This window comes from Xenopus laevis, chromosome 1S (assembly GCF_017654675.1).
Source record: "Xenopus laevis strain J_2021 chromosome 1S, Xenopus_laevis_v10.1, whole genome shotgun sequence".
NCBI lineage: Eukaryota > Metazoa > Chordata > Amphibia > Anura > Pipidae > Xenopus > Xenopus laevis.
Genome location: NC_054372.1, coordinates 28,311,948 through 28,331,494, shown reverse-complemented (window position 1 = coordinate 28,331,494; position 19,547 = coordinate 28,311,948). Strand labels below are relative to the sequence as shown.

The 19,547-nt window shown below is 40.0% G+C and overlaps 1 protein-coding gene across 1 annotated transcript; it reads left to right on the top strand.

Moving 5' to 3' along the window:
- Positions 1-2,958: 2,958 nt before the first annotated feature.
- On the top strand, positions 2,959-11,038 carry ociad2.S (OCIA domain containing 2 S homeolog). The gene is made up of 7 exons (XM_018243138.2): positions 2,959-3,171; positions 5,016-5,100; positions 5,534-5,587; positions 6,692-6,739; positions 8,947-9,073; positions 10,353-10,440; positions 10,897-11,038. The coding sequence occupies exons 1-7, from the start codon at positions 3,115-3,117 to the stop codon at positions 10,897-10,899; spliced, it is 462 nt and encodes a 153-aa protein (XP_018098627.1). The 5' UTR covers positions 2,959-3,114; the 3' UTR covers positions 10,900-11,038.
- Positions 11,039-19,547: the final 8,509 nt, after the last annotated feature.

The window sequence follows — 19,547 nt, the reverse complement described above, 5'->3', positions numbered from 1 at the left end:
AGAGCTTGAGAACTGTGTGTGGGGTAATTAATAGTACATCTACACGCAAGGTGTTTTGCCTAAGGACAGCCCTGCCGTAGCATTGTCATGTTTTCCTAGTTTACCTGTTTTATGCTTAATGAGCGTAATACCTCCATCTTGGACTACTGGACACATATCTCTTTCTGAATTCTACTGCAATTCTGTAAATCATCATCAATAATTTAAGTGGAAAATTTGGACCTAGAAAGAATATATAGTAAGATGAACCATCTTTATTCAGAGATAGGATGTTTGAGTGCACCTCTTTTGGCCACTAGATGGCAGATACATTCTATATTTTTCTGAGCTTCTACCATTTGTGTAGAATAGTTACAGACCATTTTTGTAGTTTGATATAAATACACTGGCTTCTGTCAACTTCACTGGTGGCCAGGGCCCCCCTACAATTTAAAACAACACATCGATGGCCAGCGGTTTAATTTAAAAAAAAACCCAAAAACATTGGTGTTTAGTGAAACTTACCTCCGGTTCTTCTTCCTTGTCCTCGGCTATGGCAGTTTCTTTGGTTTTCTTTGAAAAATGATTAGCACTGTTATTTAAATAGAAGCACTTTATGCACTATGTTGTTACAACACTTTTTTAACATATTTAATATATTTATTATATATCTTAACACAAGTGGGTCATTTTAGAGTATTTTACTGCTGTATAGCCATACAAAGGGTTAAAACAATTTATGCACATGATGTCACGAGCACCTCCTTACCTTGTGGGTGGAGGTTATTTAAACAAGATTTTTTGTATGTATTATTCAACTTGATAAAGGTCCCGATGGGGACTGAAACGTCGGTTTTGCATACTATGTAACAATACAATATTTTCATCACTTGAAGACCCTTGGTGCTGGTTTTTGTTCGTTTATCTATATATAAATATATATATATATATATATATAGTTTTGAAAAAAACATGTTTTCCGATGACAGTATCCCTTTAAGTATATATATATATATATATATATATATATATATATATATATATATATATATATATATATATATATATATATATACTTAAAGGGATACTGTCATCGGAAAACATGTTTTTTTCAAAACTCACCAGTTAATAGTGCTACTCCAGCAGACTTCTGCACTGAAATCCATTTCTCAAAAGAGCAAACAGATTTTTTTATATTCAATTTTGAAATCTGACATGGGGCTAGACATTTTGTCAATTTCCCAGCTGCCCCTGGTCATGTGACTTGTGCCTGCACTTTAGGAGAGAAATGCTTTCTGGCAGGCTGCTGTTTTTCCTTCTCAATGTAACTGAATGTGTCTCAGTGAGACATGGGTTTTTACTATTGAGTGTTGTTCTTAGATCTACCAGGCAGCTGTTATCTTGTGTTAGGGAGCTGCTATCTGGTTAGCTTCCCATTGTTCTTTTGTTGCTGGGGAGGGAAAGGGAGGGGGTGATATCACTCCAACTTGCAGTACAGCAGTAAAGAGTGATTTTGAGGAAGCGGCGCCCCGAGGCACTTCGCACAAACGCACCCCCTCCCATAGGCACATGGCCCTAGTGCTGGGCCCTTAGCTGCGAAACTTCCCGTGTGCACACGAGCACGCTTTCAAGCACTGGAGCACCCAGTGCTCCTCAGGATGCAGCTGGGCGGCATGCCACTCCTAAAATTTTGCTGCCCTAGGCTGGGCCTTTGTGGCCTTTCCACAAATCCGGGCCTGGGTTTATGTGTTGCTACAAGACACAGATACTGGCGCTTACCTCTTTCTTGCTGCAACACATGATGAAGTGGCAGGACGCCACAAAACGCGTTAAGCGGGCAGCCAAGGTCTGCTGCTGTAATCTGCTTTTATGTCAAGTAAATAAAATTTAAAAATTTGCCTGTGCAGCCTGTCATTTAGTAAAATGGATCTGAACATTTTTTTGCCTGGCACTGCTTTTCGTAGGAGGATTACATTAAATGAAATTGCAGGCTGAAAATGTGCCCAGTGTGCTGCTGGCCCCAAGCAGGCAATACAGGCCCAGATTTAGTTGAGATTCAGACCATAATTCTCAGCTATCAGGGCATGCTTGGCAAATCGGCCCAAAAGGAATCAGCAGAACAACAGAAAAATATAAAAAGTAGACCTATGTATGGCCATGTATCTGTCCAGTCAGCCTTCGACCAATTGCTCTGGTTCTGTACAAGTTGTTCAGTGTATGGCTGTACTTAGGGGCAGATCTATAAAAATGTGAGAATAGAGTTTACCACCGAAAAAATTCACCCACTTTCTATTCATGACCATGCAATTTGTCAAATTCTAACTTTAACCCATTGATGAATACAACTCTAAACATCCCCTAGGAATGAATAGAAGGTGGGTGAATTTTTCTGTGGCAAACTCTAATCTTACTTTTTCAGGGAATAGGAAGTCAGCAGGTGTCATTGGCCTCCTCAGGTTACCACTTGGCCTGTATGTTACTAGTCTGGCCACTAAACTTGTTGCTTGATGACAATATTATACATTAGGGGAGAAAAACACAAAAATAGAGGAAAGGCAGTTTTTAATTTGGCAGAAAACATGGTAACCGTTCTTCAGCCATTTGAAGCGGTGTGCATATCATTATACCCCTATTCAATGTGTATTTGGCTGCTGCTGACTGAATCCCTGAAGGATATCATTTAATATATCTCATAACCACGTTCACATCGTCTTTTTATTAACTCCTACTTCCCAAATGGTCCCACACTCGTGTTCTACCAATGAACAAAATAAACGCTATTTCCACTTGTACTGTGTATAAAGGTTGCTTGTATTGTCAGCACTCTCCCTTTACGTCAAACAGGATTAAGATGTGAGCCACACACAGCCCAAACAACCTATCCCCGCCCCGGCTGAGGAGAACACTCACACTCTCTCAGCCCTCAGGCTCCTCCTTCCTCCCTGAGCAATGACCTATACAAGCAGGCGTGGCTTCACCACTGCCATTGAGACTTGGTCAGGTAGTGTCCTGAGGCAACAGTAGGAGTGTGGAAGCTGCTGCAATCGCACGGCAACAGCTCTGTCTGCACTACTAAAGCAGCTGCATTGTCACTACACAGCCACTAACCTCTGGGAACGGTGAGAAGAAACAACGATGTCTGCTGAGCCTGTTCCAGCCCAGGACAAGAAGCCGTGTCCCAAGAGCTCCTTAGTAAGTACAGTACAACTAATTCCTACAGCCTATTCACTGCTGTTTATTACTATATAATACACAAAAGCCATAAATATCCTGTAAATTATATCCTTATAAACGGTGAGTTCTGATGTCATCAGTTATAAACGGTGAGTTCTGATGTCATTTCTGTCACATGACTCATTGAAATTTGTGTATTATAATAAATAAAGTACCCCCAGTTGTAAAATATGAGGATATTAGAAGTTACCTCGGAGTTCCATGACCTGTATAAAAACACTCGGCCTTCGGCCTCGTGTTTTTATATGGTCATGAAAGTCCTCGGTAACTTATAATATCCCTATATTTTACAAAAGGGGGTACTTTATTCACTATATAATACACAAAAGCCATGAATATCTTGTAAATTATATCCTTATAAACGGTGAGTTCTGATGTCATCAGTTATAAACGGTGAGTTCTGATGTCATTTCTGTCACATGACTCACTAAAATGTGTGTATTATAATAAATAAAGTACCCCCAGTTGTAAAATATGAGGGTATTAGAAGTTGCCTCGGAGTTCCATGACCTGTATAAAAACACTCGGCCTTCGGCCTCGTGTTTTTATATGGTCATGAAACTCCTCGGTAACTTATAATATCCTTATATTTTACAAGAGGGGGTACTTTATTCACTATATAAATTACAGTAGGGGGTACATTATCCACTATATATATATATATGTATATATAGGACAGTTCAGTCTGCGCTCCCACAATGCCCCTCCCAGGCTTGCAGAGGATCATGGGAGTTGCAGTCCAACATCAAGTGGTGGGCAGATATTTGTAACTTTATATAATTTCTCTTAACTTAACATTGCCAGGGCTCCCCTTTATCTATAGCTATGATGCACTGCTGGCAACAATATTACATAATGTAGCTATAGACACAAACCACAGGAACAGGGCACATTCATGTAAATCCCTCCTCCCCTTTTAGATATGAATGTTGTATTATAATAATAATTCCTGGCTGGAGGGTGAGCAGACTTTGCCTTGAATGAGGATCGAAGCATTTTCCTAAGCATCTTATATGGAGACAGTTTGGACAGGGGGTCATCTATGCTCGTTTTAAATTGACGCCCACCTTTGTGATCGAGTATTTGGTTGAAGGACACAGTAAAGTGTGAATATTGCTGTATCATGTATTGAAAGGGGTTGTTCACATTTAAACTAACTGTTAGTATTATATAGAGAGTGATATTCTGAGACAATTTGCAATTGGTTTCAATCCTTTATTATTTGTGGTTTCTGAGTTATTTCTCTATTTATTCAGCAGCTCTCCAGTTTGTAATTTCAGCAGTCTGGTTGCTACGGTAGTAACCATGCATTGATATGAATAAGAGACTGGAATATGAATAGGAGAGGCCTGAATAGAGAGATGAGTAATAAAATAGCAATAACAATACATTTGTGAGCCCCATTTGAAAGAGGGAAAGAGTCAGAAGAAAAGTCGAAAAACAAAAAAATAAATATGTTCTATAACATATAAAGCTATCTCCCCCCCCCCTCCCGTCTCGCTGCTGAAATCTTAAAGAAAATTGCTTTTCATGGATGGGGTAAAGGGGTTATGGATAGGCTCAGAGCAGTTTGTATAAACAGGAGCACCTTTGTAAACAAAAAATATATATAGTACATTCCCCCTATAGGGGGAGGGATAATTATGTGGCTTATTTCAACCTCATCTATTACTACTATGTAAATATTCCAGAAAGTGCCGCTTTGGATTCTTAGAATCTCAGCAGCTTTTTCCTGTCTCTGAAGTGTGATTTGCCCTAAACTGTGTCAGCTCTATCATGCCTCTCCCTTCACTTGTTTCCAGATGCGCTGCCCCTTGTCAAATGCCCAAAGGGAAGACTTTGCTAAGATGATGAAGGAATGCAAAGAGGAGAGTTTCTGGTACAGAGGTAACCCTGACACCATGTGCTTCTGACTTCTTAGATCAATAAAGTAACTTGCGTGTATATTGGCATTTAAATGTTATACAGGTATGGGACCTGTTATCCAGAATGCTCGGCACCTGTGGTTTTCCGGATAATGGATCTTTCTGTAATTTGGATCTTCATACATTAAGTCTACTAGAAAATCATATAAACATTAAATAAACCCAATAGGCTGGTTTTGCTCCCAATAAGGATTAATTATATCTTAGTTGAGTACAAGATAGTGTTTAATTATTACACAGAAAAAGGAAATCATTTTTGAAAATGAGGATTATTTAATTATAATGAAGTCTATGGGAGACAGCCTTTCCGTAATTTGGATCTTTCTGGATCTCATACCTGTACTTACAATTCATTCACTATCTCGTTAATATTTAACATATTTTGTATTTTGCAGCTCTTCCTATATCACTTGGAAGCATGCTCGTCACCCAGGGACTGATTTATAAAGGTCAGTATACTGAGCTCTATGAGGAGCTTCCCAAATTTCTACACTTGTTTTTTCTAAACTTGATTCTGGTTTTCTGCAAATTTAGTACACAACCTCAAGAATGACTTGTTACCCTGGCAAAATCAAATTAAATATTGGTGTGTCCATGTTCCAGGGAGCCACTTGTAGACCCTTCAGATGTTGCAGAATGCTTGGATTTGTGAGTTTCAAAGAGCTACACATTGCCCATAAGACTAGAGAAAGATGAGAGAGTTTTACACAAAGCTTGACCATTTATGAAGTAAAGTTTGTTAGTCATAATGGAAACCCTGGGGTAATTTATAAACACTGGACACATTTGCACCTGGGCAGAAACCCATAACATCCAGTCAGTTACTAGCTAATACTGCATAAGCCACCTACAAGAAGAATAAGCAAACATCTAATTGGTTGACATGGGTGGATTCTCAGGAGCAAACTTGGCTAGTATTTTTTATTAAACAGTATTAAGTATATTCATTTTTTATATTAGTATTTAGTATTTTGTTCATTCTGGTATTTATATTTTTCATTCACAGCAGTCTAGTTAAACATAATGAACAACTGTAATCTGTTCATTTAAAGGACAAGGAAAGTCTAAAATAGAATAAGGCTAGAAATGCTGTATTTTGTATACTAAATATAAACATGAACGTACTGCACCACAAAGCCTAATCAAACAAATGATTTATGCTTTCAAAGTTGGCCACAGGGGGCTGTCATCTTGTAAATATCTTTGCAAGACTAAGACTGTTCACATGCTCAGTGTAGTCTGGGCTGCTTAGGGGTCGTCATAAACAAAGCTGCTTGAGTTCTGCAGGGCTCCCCCTGCTGTTCATAAGTATGATTGTTTCCCTGCAGAGCAGTTAGGGACCATCTGACAATTCCTATCCACAGCAGTAAATGAAGGGAGAATGTCACTGCATACAGTCAGGTTTCTTATAAAAACGGTACACATTTTTTAATTAAAGTATATTGGAGATAGGTTTATTTTTCATTAAAGAAAGTAAAAATGGGATTTTATTTTTTTGCCTTTCCTTGTCCTTTAATAAAACTTACATGATATAATGTTCCCTTCTTCTTTAGGATACCTCTCCCGAAACAAAAGATTTGGATCCCTACCTAAAGTAGCATGTAAGTTATGAGGGAAATAGTGAAGGGGTGGTTCACCTTTGAGGTTACTTTTAGTATGATGTGGAGAGTAATATTCTGACACAATTGGCATTTGGTTTTCATTTTTTTATTATTTGTGATTTTTGAGTTATTTAGCTTTTTATTCAGAAGCTCTAAAATTTGGAATTTCAGCAATGTTTTTCCTAGGGCCCAAATTATCTTAGCAACCATGCATTGATTTGAATAAGAGACTTTAACATGTCTGTAGTCAGGGCCGCCATCAGAAATCGCAGGGCCCCATATGACAAAATTTCCTGGGCCCCCTTGACTGCGCCCACCGCAAGCCCCACCTACAGGTCTGCCCTCCCCACCCCACAGTTCCACCCCCACCACACAGTAAAAAAAACAAAAAAAAAAACATTGGTGGTTAGGGTTCCAACATGTTAATAAAAAATAAAAAAATATTGGTGGTCAGGGCCCCCCTTAAATTTCCATGTTAAAAAACTTGCCCCCCCAGAAGTTTAAAAAAAAAATTGGTGACCAGGGCCCCACCACTTGACAGGGACCACAAAGGGTGTTTGGATAAGCTGGAGGGGAAGTTCAAACCTCAGCTATCCAATCCCTGAGCAGCTCAACCGGGACTTATAAGGTAAAATAATGGACAGAAGATACTTACCCCTGTGCTCCCGCCTGCCTTCCCGAAGTCGGCAGCTCTCAGAAAGCAGGGGGGCCCGGCTAATCAAGTAAGTGCAGCATGGCCGGGCCCCCCTTACCCTTGGGGCCCCCTACAACTCTCCCCCCTGTCCCCCCCTGATTACGGCCCTGCCTGTAGTCATCAGATCACAATGTATAATGTAAACAGAATGGAAATGCCTAATAAAGATTTGTCATTTTCAGTTTTTCTCGAAAGCCTGCATTATAATATATATCAACCAGTAAACAGTATCACAAATACATATTTCCTTTTTTTATTTTTTTTTTAAACTATGGCTAACAAGGTACACCACTCTTCTACTGGTCCCACTTACACAGAAGGATAAGTGGAGGGAGTAAAGTTGTTAACCACCTCCCAGTGATCTACTGTATATGTTTACTTCCTACCCTGGCAAACCAACCCCAGGTACTTTTCCTCTGAGCACCGCTCTACCACATTGTTTCAGTGTCCTAGGCATCCTCTGCTCTGTACTGGGTAAGCCACATGTGCTGTACAAAATGTCACTGATTTCTGTATTTTGCAGCTTCAGTAGTCACTACTGGTTGCCTGCGGCACTGGAACAATAATTAATTTCAGCACTCAAAGCAAAAATAATCCAAAACACCCTAGGTAGGAAGTACTCAACTAGAATCACTGGGGGGGGGGGTGCACAACAAGTTGCTACACTTAGAGATTTCACCTTTTGGTCTCCTTTAAGGGTGGTTGCAGATGGGGAGATTAGTTGCCCAGCGACAAATCTTCACTAATGCGGGCAACTATTCTCCCCAAAGGCAAGTATACAAATCGCCGGTGAGATAGCATACGTATCGCTCTGTTTTCCGAAGCTGCCTCAAAAGGAAACTTCGGGCAACTTCGGAATTCCAAAGCGGTACGTATGCTATCCCACTGGCAATTTGTATACTCGCCAGCGGAACGGCATTTGGGGTGATTAGTCGCCCGCAGTAGTGAAGATTTGTCGATGGGCGATTAATCTCCCCGTCTGCCACCACCCTAAGAGAAGGGCTGAACAAAATGATAAGCAATAACAAATCTAACAAAGCATGTTTTAGCTAATTTAGACAGTGGCACAGCCAAGAAAGGAGCACTTTAATTTCCAGTTTAGAAGTATAACCGAGACAAACATTTCAAATACAATATGAGCTCTACCAAGTGCATTCATATAGTTTAACTGGCAAAGGTTTTCTCATACAGGAGAGAGCAGTGGGGTCTGATAAACACTTTTTGTAGCCTTCTCAGAACTTGTTCTTTTTATGTTGGGCCACAGATGAGGATGTCATGTAGCAGATTGTGCTGTTTCCCTGTAGCACAGGGAGAGGTAGAAGTTTTGCATGGAAGCAATCACAGCACAGAAACATACAAAACAGCAGCAAATATTAAAGGTGGTGGGTTGAAACATCAACGACCATTTAGTTCACAGTATCATGAACCTTTTCATTTTATAAAAATGCTACAGGCTTTTATAAGTGGCTATTTTACAAAGTGAATGTTTTTATTTGTTCACCCAATGTATTAGTGGCTGGAGTGCTGGGATATATGATTGGGAAAATCTCCTACTCTAGAACTTTCCAGAAGAAGTTTGAGGAATCTGGAATGCAGCCCTTGTTTGATGCTGGGTTTGTTCCTCCATTTGCTCAGAAAAAGTAAGTGTGTGAATTTCATAACTTCAACTTCGGCTAATGCCACATGGGCTGATTTTTCAGTTTGAGAGTGATCTGATCGCTGGATTTTTTGTCTGCACCCACAGACACTGCATCGGCCTGGGTGCAGACAGACAGAGCAGATATTGGCATGGAAACATGAGTATGCAATTCTGCACAAAAATCCTCATTGTGTGTCTGCACCCAGGCCAACACAGTGCCTGTGAGTGTGAACCCAGGTGCCAGCGAAGGCCACAGATCAGCTGATGCATGACCTGCATTTATACACAAGAATGAGCCCCATGTGTCAGTAGTCTTAATGTATTGTTCAAATATGAAATATGTATTTACATAACTGGACACTCACCCTTGGATAAAAAATGGCCTAGATGGACAGCAGATAAGAGGCTGGTATGATCATATCTATCAGGGACAGGCAAAGGTAATGTCAGATATAATGCAGAAAATACATTCCGTTGTGCATGACATTTTCCTACTGTATATCATTGTACCACACATTGAGACTACACAGGGCAACGTTTCGATCCCCCACAGGGATCTTCGTCAGGAGTGTTTGTTTTTGCTCCTGACGAAGATACCTGTGGGGGATCGAAACGTTGAGGCTTAATAATAAAACATTTTTTTGTTTTTTCACTAAAACCCTGTGAGTGCCGCAATCCTTAGTCACTGCTTATTTCCTATGCTGGCACCCAGGTATTGATTTTGTCTACGGAGTGCACCATTCCTTTGGTTATATATTCCCACCTTCCCAGCTATAGTCAGGTGATCCCACTGGTGTCTAATAAAAGGGCAGCCAAGTTTGGGAGTTTTACTTTGAAACAGCTAGTAAGTTGCAGGTAAAACCTAGTCCCTTTGTAAAATGTATAATGAAGCAATTGAATTCTTAATGAATCAGATGAAAATTGAGCATAGGACTGGCCAGATATGGGATGACTTTGACGTAGTTGGCCAGCTTAAATATATTGCAATATATGGACAAACAATCCCTGTTTTGTTTAAAGGGTAAGGCATTTTTCAGTAGCAGTATGCACAAAATGTCTTAAATATATTGATAATGGGTTGAGTGCAGAGCAGAGGACTCTTGTATTTGTCTATATATATATATATATATATATATATATATATATATATATATATATATATATATATATATATATATATATACATATATATATATATTGATATTCTATCATATTCTTAAGATATAGCAAAGTTATTTGTGCAAAGGAGCACTTCATATTCATTCAATTTTTCATACCAGCGGCTGCCAACATACCTGTGAGGAATGCAAAGCCAAATCCACCGCTGATCAAAGTCAAACTATCCAGACCTCTGCCCCCGGAACTTCTGTAAGTATCAAAAAGCCTCACTAAGAACATACAGTTGTTTCTAAGTTAATCCTCCACTAAAGACTCCTGCTTTACCTAACTTTAAGTAATAGAGGGCAGATGCCTGCAGTGCGTTTGCTATTCTATTATACTGTGGATAATATCACCCTCACATTTAATTAGCTCAGTCATACTGTAGGGATGTTGTGCTGCTTCATTTGTTGCTGATATACAGGTCCCACAGTGGGTTAGTGGAGGGCCCCAGAGCTGGGAACCCACCAGTCCTAAATCATGTGGTTGCCTCTTAGATTTGAATTTGTGCAATAAAAGAAAGTAGTGTTGTTCCCCTGCCCATCCCTTATACATAAATTAAATTCATAGAATCATTTAGTTATATAATGTGGGTTTCAAGACAATGATGGACAGTCAATATTCTTGACACTATATATGATTGACTAATGTATGGTTTCCTTTTAGTGAGGATTCGCATGAAAGAAACGCTCCTCAGGAGGAAAAAAGAAGAGAGAGGAATATATTTTTGGTTGTGATAAACTGTTTTTTCTGGGATGCTTGAAGATTTTTAAAAACTGCAATGAATTAAAATTTATACAAAAATCTATTTTTTTAAATAAGGGAATTTTTGTCCCTTATCTTAGTAGGATAAGTGCTAATTCTTTATCGTTTCTTTATAAAGAAACTGAGTACTGAGTGCATCTACCTTTAAGAGAAAACCAGAAGATTGCAGCATTCTCTCTCTCGCTCTCCATTTGCTTACTGTACACCTCCACCAATGCTTGGCCTAACTCCTACTTGTTTGATTATTCACTTAGGCCTCTGCTTTTCATTCATCCCATTTAGGCTCAAATTGTAACCAAGAATGTTTATCAAGTGACCTGCTACCTCTTTACTAGTTAGAAAGAATGTCTGTTGCCTCTGTTAATATTTGACTCCAACCTGTGCAGGAAGCAGGTGTAACATATCAGCCAGAAACTGCCAAACTCTTATCACATAGGAAGGAACTTTGCTTTTATTGCACTGCTGTTCAGGTCACAGGGACTTCTCTTTATCTAGAACACAATTACCTTTTCACTGGATACATATTTGTAAAACCTAATGTTTGTGGTTTCCAACCTTGTCTTCAAATTCAGTCACTTGGGGGAGCTCTAATACAACAGAAAGCTGTATTAGGAAGGATTATTTCTTTCATAGCTACAGATAATATGGGCTTTAAAGGACAAATAAATTTAAACTAAAGAAGTAGCAAGAAATCTTTTACATTATGTTTTGTGCTTCTGTACCAGCCCAAGGCAAACACAGCCTTTTAGCAGTAAAGATCTGCGTCTCCAAAGATACCCCAGTAGCTCCCCATCTTCTTTTCTGCTGATTCACTGCACATGCTCTGTGCTGCTGTCACTTACTGAGCTTAGGGACCCACTCACAATATACAGTACACATAGAATAGAAATGTCACAATATAAGGCTGATTAGTAATTAATACAGATAATTACTACATGACAGCACAGAAACCAGTGCAACTAGCATCAGAATTTAATAATCAGCCCTGTAGCATTACAGACCAACCTCATTTTCTGCTGGATAATTAGTGACGACCCCTAAGCTTAGCTTCTCAACAGCTGCTCAGAGCCCACTGAGCATGTGAGTGTCACAGACACTTTCCAAGATGGTGACCCCCTGTGACAAGTTTGAAGCCCTGGATCATTGCTGCTATTGACAAGCTGAAACTTTAGGCTGGTGCAATACAGTATATAAAACATGGCAGTTTTAGCCATATTAATTTTTAGGGTTTAGTTCTCCTTTAAGGGAAAACAAATCTAGTTATGTGTAAGAAAGGTATATTGGGTATATACAGTAAGAGTAACATTGGGTGCCCAAGGTTTGTTCTGAATCTAGAAGGGAGCATGTTGGGAGTTGTGGTTCTGCAGAGTTGGGAGGTAAAGCATTGGTACAGTGACAAAACTCCATTGGGCAGGGGTATAATTTAATGGCCCCTGGAACTCCAGTAAAATTGTGTTCTTTAATGTCACGCAGGCTCGTTTTTTTCAGGAACTGGAAAATCAAACAACTGTTAAAATCTCCCATATGTCCAGTCCCCAAAACAAACGTACACACCGCCCTTGGCCTGGGACTTTGTGGCCTTTACACAAATCTGTTTTTGAAAACTGCCCCCTCAGAGGCCCATATCATTATCAGACGACTCATATTATTGGGAGGTGTTGGATAAAAAGATGTTGTTTGTAAAAGTACAACTTCCATATTAATTTGTGTACTAATTCTTAGATATTCTTTCACATTACAGGAGTTTTGTCAGTAGTTGAATTGCAGTTCCCAGTTTCCCACTATAACAGCAGACTGCCTGGGGTTCTGGATGTTGTAGTCCAACAACAACTACTATATGGAGTCATGCTTATAAAACTTTCTTTTATTGATGCACGGAATGTAAATATATTATGTAAAAATTTCCTTTTTTCCATATTTAGTTATAATCTTATTCTCATAATAATCCCCATATGATGAAGTTCTTATAATTTAGAAATAGAAAGGCTTTAATACTGCTGATGGGCTCCCTCTGAGAAAGAGCAATACATTTATGGAAGCTTTGCCAATCCGGATCATCTGGAAATCACTTAATGCTTTGGATAAAAAGGAAACATGTTTTTCCACTGAAAACCCAAGGAAGAAATTATTGGAGGTATCTAAAGGGCATGTAATGGGTTCCAGGGCTGTTGGGGAATGTTGAGGTATAATTCACAGTGGAAGAGCCAAAATGTAGTAATGCTTTGTTTGTAATGACTTATGTGCATTATTCAGCCTGTAAGGGAAGGAAACTATCCGGCTATTTGCCTATACTGTGTATGTCTGGGTTACACATTGCCTGGGGTTCTGCAAAACTCAAAGGTCAGAATACTAAGCACAATATATATTTAAATATAATAAATAGAATTAATAGTATGCTCTGGGATCTACCCAGGTAAAAGTATGTGTCCCTGTTTCAGGGGTGTGAATTACGGCCCTTATTTAATGAAGGAGTGCAGCAATTGTTGCACATGCTGGTTATAGTGCATTTCTCTCTAAAATGGGTCGTTCCAGACATTGCTCACGGGTTACCCGCAAAAACCTGTGGTACCCTGCGGGTAGAAGTTCCGGGTGTGGGTATAGATGCGGGTCGGCAGTTTCGCCGGTCGGGCCACAGGTCTTCTCAATAGCGATTTTTACTGTTTTTTTCTGATCATGTCTACTTCCGGTTTACAATGACAGCACTTCCTGATTCTTGATGGTCAGCCGGTCGCAATGTCTCCTATCAGCAGAAAACTGCAACGGCCTGTGGTTATACCAGTGAGCACCACGGATCGATCCTCTTCCGCTTTCCTTCACGCCACTGTGCATGTGTAGTAGAATGAAAAGCCAAACTTTAACTAAAAAGTCAGCTATATCGTTAAACTGTGCATGCATTTGCCCCGAGAAATTTGAAGAAAGAAGATGACCAGAAGAGGATCTCTCTGTGGTGCTCACTGGTATAACCCCGGGCCGGTGCAGTTTTCTGCTGATAGGAGCACCGGCCCAAGGTTTCAGGTGAGTCAATACAATCACTTGGGGTGCCTTACATTTGGCACCCCCAAGTGTACGATGCCTTTCCTTCTCCTTTAATCCAATAGAAATCTGGTGGGTGATACAAAAAATGCTGTTTCTGAGGCAAAACCAAGAAATGCAGAAGAATTGTGGAATGTAACAGGTGCCAGAAGTTGGTGGACTCCATGCAACACAGAGGTGCAGCAGATCTCAGAAACACTGATTATACAACTAAATATTAGTTCAGTGATTCAAAGGAAAGCAAAATCTTGAAACATTTTTCAGAATGCAGACACTGCTATTTTTTGGAACAGCCTAATATTCCCTTTTCTTCACTTTCTGTAAAGGAATAACACAGATTTGATAGTTTCTACCTCATATTTTGAGTTGAAATAGAATGTGCAGTGTTCCCAATGCATTTGTGTGTATGTCAATAAAAGCAATTATAAGGATTTTGAGCTTTATTCAGTATTTTAAACAAACTACTATTATTCTGAACACAACTGTATTATTATAGTAACTAATGTAATGTATCTATCTCCTTTTATATTCCTGGGCACTGAAGTAAGTAATAGTGATTTAGAAAACAACTAATAACACAGACAAACACAAAAACTAGAGTTCAGCATGACAGGCAGGCCTGGACTGGCAATCTGTGGCTTCTGGCAAATAGCACAGGGGCTGCTGTAAGATGCCACAGACAGTCACTATTTATTGGGCCTGTGCAGGCTGGTTGGGTCTCTGTTTATGTGAAATGCCAGGGCCTATTTTGAATCCCAGTCCAGACCTGGCAGAGGAGAAACCAGTCCAAATACGATTTTTCTTCAGCACACCACTTACTTTTCACAGGGTGCATCCACTCCCAAGCTGCCTCCAAGTCAGCCGAATTCCTTATCTTGAATAACAGGATATGAAGCACATCATCCTCAGGCTTTGCCTTTAAAACATTTTATTTCAGCGGAATTTAACACACAAGCTTTCGGGAAAAACCTGAGGAAGGGGTTTTCCCCCGAAAGCTTTTGTGTGAAATTCAGCTGAAACAAAATGTTTTAAAGGCAAAGCCTGAGGATGGTGTGCTTCATATCCTGTTATTCAAGAGGAGAAACCAGACCTATTATGCCCCTGTCTCAGACCTGCCAAACCGCTTTGCCCCTACCCCATACCTACTACTTTATCCTACCTACAATTGTTAACTATTTTCCCAAACTGGGAATCATGAAAACAGTGACATCACCAAGGATTAGAAGCCTTGTGAAAGCTGGAGTGGGCCAGTGGGGACACCAGGAAAAAACCCAGTGGTCCCCAGTCCTCGTGGGTCCCCCTGGCTCAGATCATGTGCATAAAGATAGGAAGGTACGCACTGGTGGGAAGGGGAGAAAAGAAGGGTTGCCAGTGGGGCCTGTGGGAGTGGTAGGAAGCCTGGGGGGTGTCTGTGAGCCTGGACCCCCCCTCCCAGTCTGACGCTGAACCAGTTCATGGGGAAAAAAAAGTTATCTTTTTTCAGGAAGAGAGGTGGAAGGAATGGAGTTTGGACTCTACCCCGGTGCCCACAGATTGCCCTCATCATCAGGGAATCAGAAACTTTGTCTCTCCAGTGGATACCTGACCCAATGCAGGATCAAACACTGGCAGACAGGTTTCTATTACTCTAAAGGTGGCCAGAGATTCGCTCGCTTGGTGATGTCGTCAAATGAGCGGATCACTCCCAGATATGCCCACAGTGAAGCGGCTGATATCGAGCTGATCATAATGCATCCGATCATAATGCATCCGATACGGGCCACATAAACGCACAGATGCGGCCGCGATCTGACAGGATGGGCCTTAAACTGCCGACTCGGTGTGTCGGTAGCTTTTATCGGCCCGTGTATGGGGGCCTTAAAATGAAATATATCTTCTTGTTCAATTAGACAAAGTGACTGTATATAAAAGTATACACATATTTGTTTCATTTAATTGATATTAGTGCACTGGGCCTAGGAGTGAAAAAGCCGCAGCTCTATATAAAAACAGACAAAAGTCACATTGCACATGGGCTGGAAGTTCCCGTATGACATGTTCACATGTTTATCCATCCAATAAAATATCATATCAGCCAGCACTGCACTTATAGGCAGTTACACAATAACAAATTCTTAAAATAGACCTTTCCCATCTGCCTTCTGTCTGCCAAAACTTCATCCGACTGAATCACTACAAGACGCGTTTTGCTTTTCCGATCTGCCCATATGCTGTTCTGTTACAATCTGATTAATCCCTGGCGGCAGAAGAGCACTTTTTGCATTAACTTCCCTTCTTTTCCCCCGTGTAGATTTTGTGACTTACCTAGACTATACGAAAGGGGAATCAATGATTGAGATTCTGCAGGAACATTTATATCACAGGATATCCATCTACACTGGCAGAGGGAGCAGAGCACAAGTATTGACATTTCAGCTCTCAGTTAGGAAATGAAATAGAGTAGAGTGAAGCAACCAGTGAAAGAGAAATCACACATTTCTAATAGCTGGGAGCTGTTAGCCCTGATTAAATACAGCATAGCAAACATTAAAGGACAAGAAAAGTCTAAAATAGAATAAGGCTAGAAATGCTGTATTTTGTATACTAAATATAAACATGAACTTACTGCACCACAAAGCCTAATCAAACAAATGATTTATGCTTTCAAAGTTGGCCACAGGGGGCTGTCATCTTGTAACTTTGTTAAACATCTTTGCAAGACTAAGACTGTGCACATGCTCAGTGTGGTCTGGGCTGCTTAGGGATCGTCATAAACAAAGCTGCTTGAGTTCTGCATGGCTGGGTAGTAAGGCGGGGGCTCCCCCTGCTGTTCATAAGTATGATTGTTTCCCTGCTCAGCAGTTAGGGACCGTCTGACAATTCCTATCCACAGCAGTAAATGAAGGGAGAATGTCACTGCATATAGTCAGGTTTCTTATAAAAACGGTAGACATTTTTTAATTAAAGTATATTGGAGATAGGTTTCTTTTTCATTAAAGAAAGTAAAAATGGGATTTTATTTTTTTGTCTTTCCTTGTCCTTTAATAACTTCTATAGGTTTCCTAATTGTTTGGCTGAGTCTGCCTCTATCCAATGCAAAGGTGATTCTGTATAGTTAGTAATATTGAGAATAATATTTGCATACACATATGGTTGCCACCTAGCCGGTAAAACTCCAGCAAAGGCCGGGGCCATTATTACATATTTACCGGCAATGTAAATTTACAAATGTAAATTTGTAATCAGTCACTGGCCTCCGATCTGTCCCCAGCCCGCCCCTTTCTATCCTCCCCTTGCAGACCTGTATCCTGCCTTGAATGATAAAGCTTTCCCAAAAAAGGGGGCAAGCCGACATACACAATATGAGCAAAAATATGTTGGCACCTTTCTGTGCAACATCTCATTCCAAAATCAAGGGTTTTAATAGGATGTTGGCTTTCCTTTGCTACTACTAATAATACTAATAATAATAAGAAACAATAGCTGTCTTAAAGCAGTTCCATCCAAAAGTAATGGCTTCTTCTCAAAACTCTGGATCAGCCACAATGTACACCAATATTACAAATAAAAAAAATACATTTGTTGGTGCAAGAAAAAAAATTTAATTAGAAGAGTGAATTATTTGGGACAAAGTAATGACCTACGTGCAGGAAAAAACTTCCTTCCCCAAAATAATGTCGCCACAGGTGTTTTCCTAGGTATAGTTTCTCTTAGATGCAAAAAGAGACCTATGGCGATCCTTGTTATTTTATGCCAGGAAAGCAATACTCATAAAATGGCTGACTCCAAAAGCACCATCCCGTCAGTTCTGGCTGATATAATTAGCAAAAATCTTCCACTGATACAGATGACCTACCTTGCCAGAGGCTGCCCAGATAAATATGAGAGGATATGGGATAAGTGGACAGAGGCTACTTCTTAATCACCCCAAAAGGTCCACTAAGGGAAGTATGGGAGCCCCTGACAATTAGGAACAATTTGCCTTTAAAGGGATCCTGTCATTGGAAAACATGTTTTTTTCAAAACACATCAGTTAAAGGAAAACTATACCCCCCAAACAATGTAGGTCTCTATAAAAAGATATTGCATAAAAGAGCTCATATGTAAAACCCTGCTTCATGTAAATAAACCATTTTCATAATAATACACCTTTCTAGTAGTATGTGCCATTGGGTAATCATAAATAGAAAATTGCCATTTTAAAAAATAAGGGACGCCCCCTGGGATCGTAGGATTCACTGTACTCACAAACATACCAACAAACCATACATGTTAGGTCACATGAGCCAATTAACAGACAAAGTTGTGTCTTTTGCTTCCACACTACTTCCTGTTACAGTTAGAGTTGAAGTATTTCTGGTCAGGTGATCTCTGAGACAGCACAGAGCCCATCACAAAATGGTGGCTCAAGGCAAGAGATGTAAAAGGGCAATATTTACTTAAATATATATTCCAGTTTGGTGAGATTCTTTAATATGCCACTTAATATGATATGAACTATCTGTTGCTTAAGTGTTCATTTTGGGGGTATAGTTTTCCTTTAATAGTGCTACTCCAGCAGAATTCTGAACTGAAATCCATTTCTCAAAAGAGCAAACAGATTTTTTTATATTCAATTTTGAAATCTGACATGGAGCTAGACATATTGTCAGTTTCCCAGCTGCCCCTGGTCATGTGACTTGTGCCTGCACTGTAGGAGAGAATTGCTTTCTGGCAGGCTGCTGTTTTTCCTTCTCAATGTAACTGAATGTGTCTCAGTGGGACATGGGTTTTTACTATTGAGTGCTGTTCTTAGATCTACCAGGCAGCTGTTATCTTGTGTTAGGGAGCTGCTATCTGGTTACCTTCCCATTGTTCTTTTGTTTGGCTGCTGGGGGGGGGAAGGGAGGGGGTGATATCACTCTAACTTGCAGTACAACAGTAAAGAGTGATTGAAGTTTATCAGTGCACAAGTCACATGACTTGGGGCAGCTGGGAAATTGACAATATGTTTAGCCCCATGTCAGATTTCAAAACTGAATATAAAAAAAATCTGTTTGCTCTTTTTAGAAATGGATCCCTTTAAGGCATCTAGATATACTAGTGCAAAGGTGTAGTTCTGCATAATGTGTACCTGCTCTGATGTTGTTGTGAAAGAGATACACTGTAATCAATGATGATGATTTGAAGATGTACTTGATAACCCCCCTCCCCTTTTTCCTTCTGTACCCCCCTTTGGTTTGAAAATAAATAAAAAAACAAAAAAGACACTGTTAAAAAAAAGTATGTGGCCTACTCTGCAATAAACATGTACAGAACAATGATGTGGAAACTGCATGGTTATGTCTGATGCAACCAATTACTTAGTGGTACAACATCAACACATAAGGTCCCTGGATGCCAATGTTGATTGTCAGTTCATTGTTCAACTTTACTGCTGATTACTCTGCCCATGCTACTTGTTCTTGTACTTTGTGCTGCCCTTCGGCCTGACATTCCTATACATTGCCTGTGATCCCGGTTATACAGGATAATCAAAACCACCCTTGGGTGGACACACT

What these genes read in the sequence shown, in the direction of transcription:
- ociad2.S (XM_018243138.2), top strand. Translation starts at nt 3,115, where the DNA reads ATGTCTGCTGAGCCTGTTCCAGCCCAGGACAAGAAGCCGTGTCCCAAG. An exon ending in CCAGGGACTGATTTATAAAG is followed by an intron (nt 5,588 to 6,691) that starts GTCAGTATACTG and finishes CTTCTTCTTTAG; the next exon opens with GATACCTCTCCCGAAACAAA. An exon ending in CCTCCATTTGCTCAGAAAAA is followed by an intron (nt 9,074 to 10,352) that starts GTAAGTGTGTGA and finishes TTTTCATACCAG; the next exon opens with CGGCTGCCAACATACCTGTG.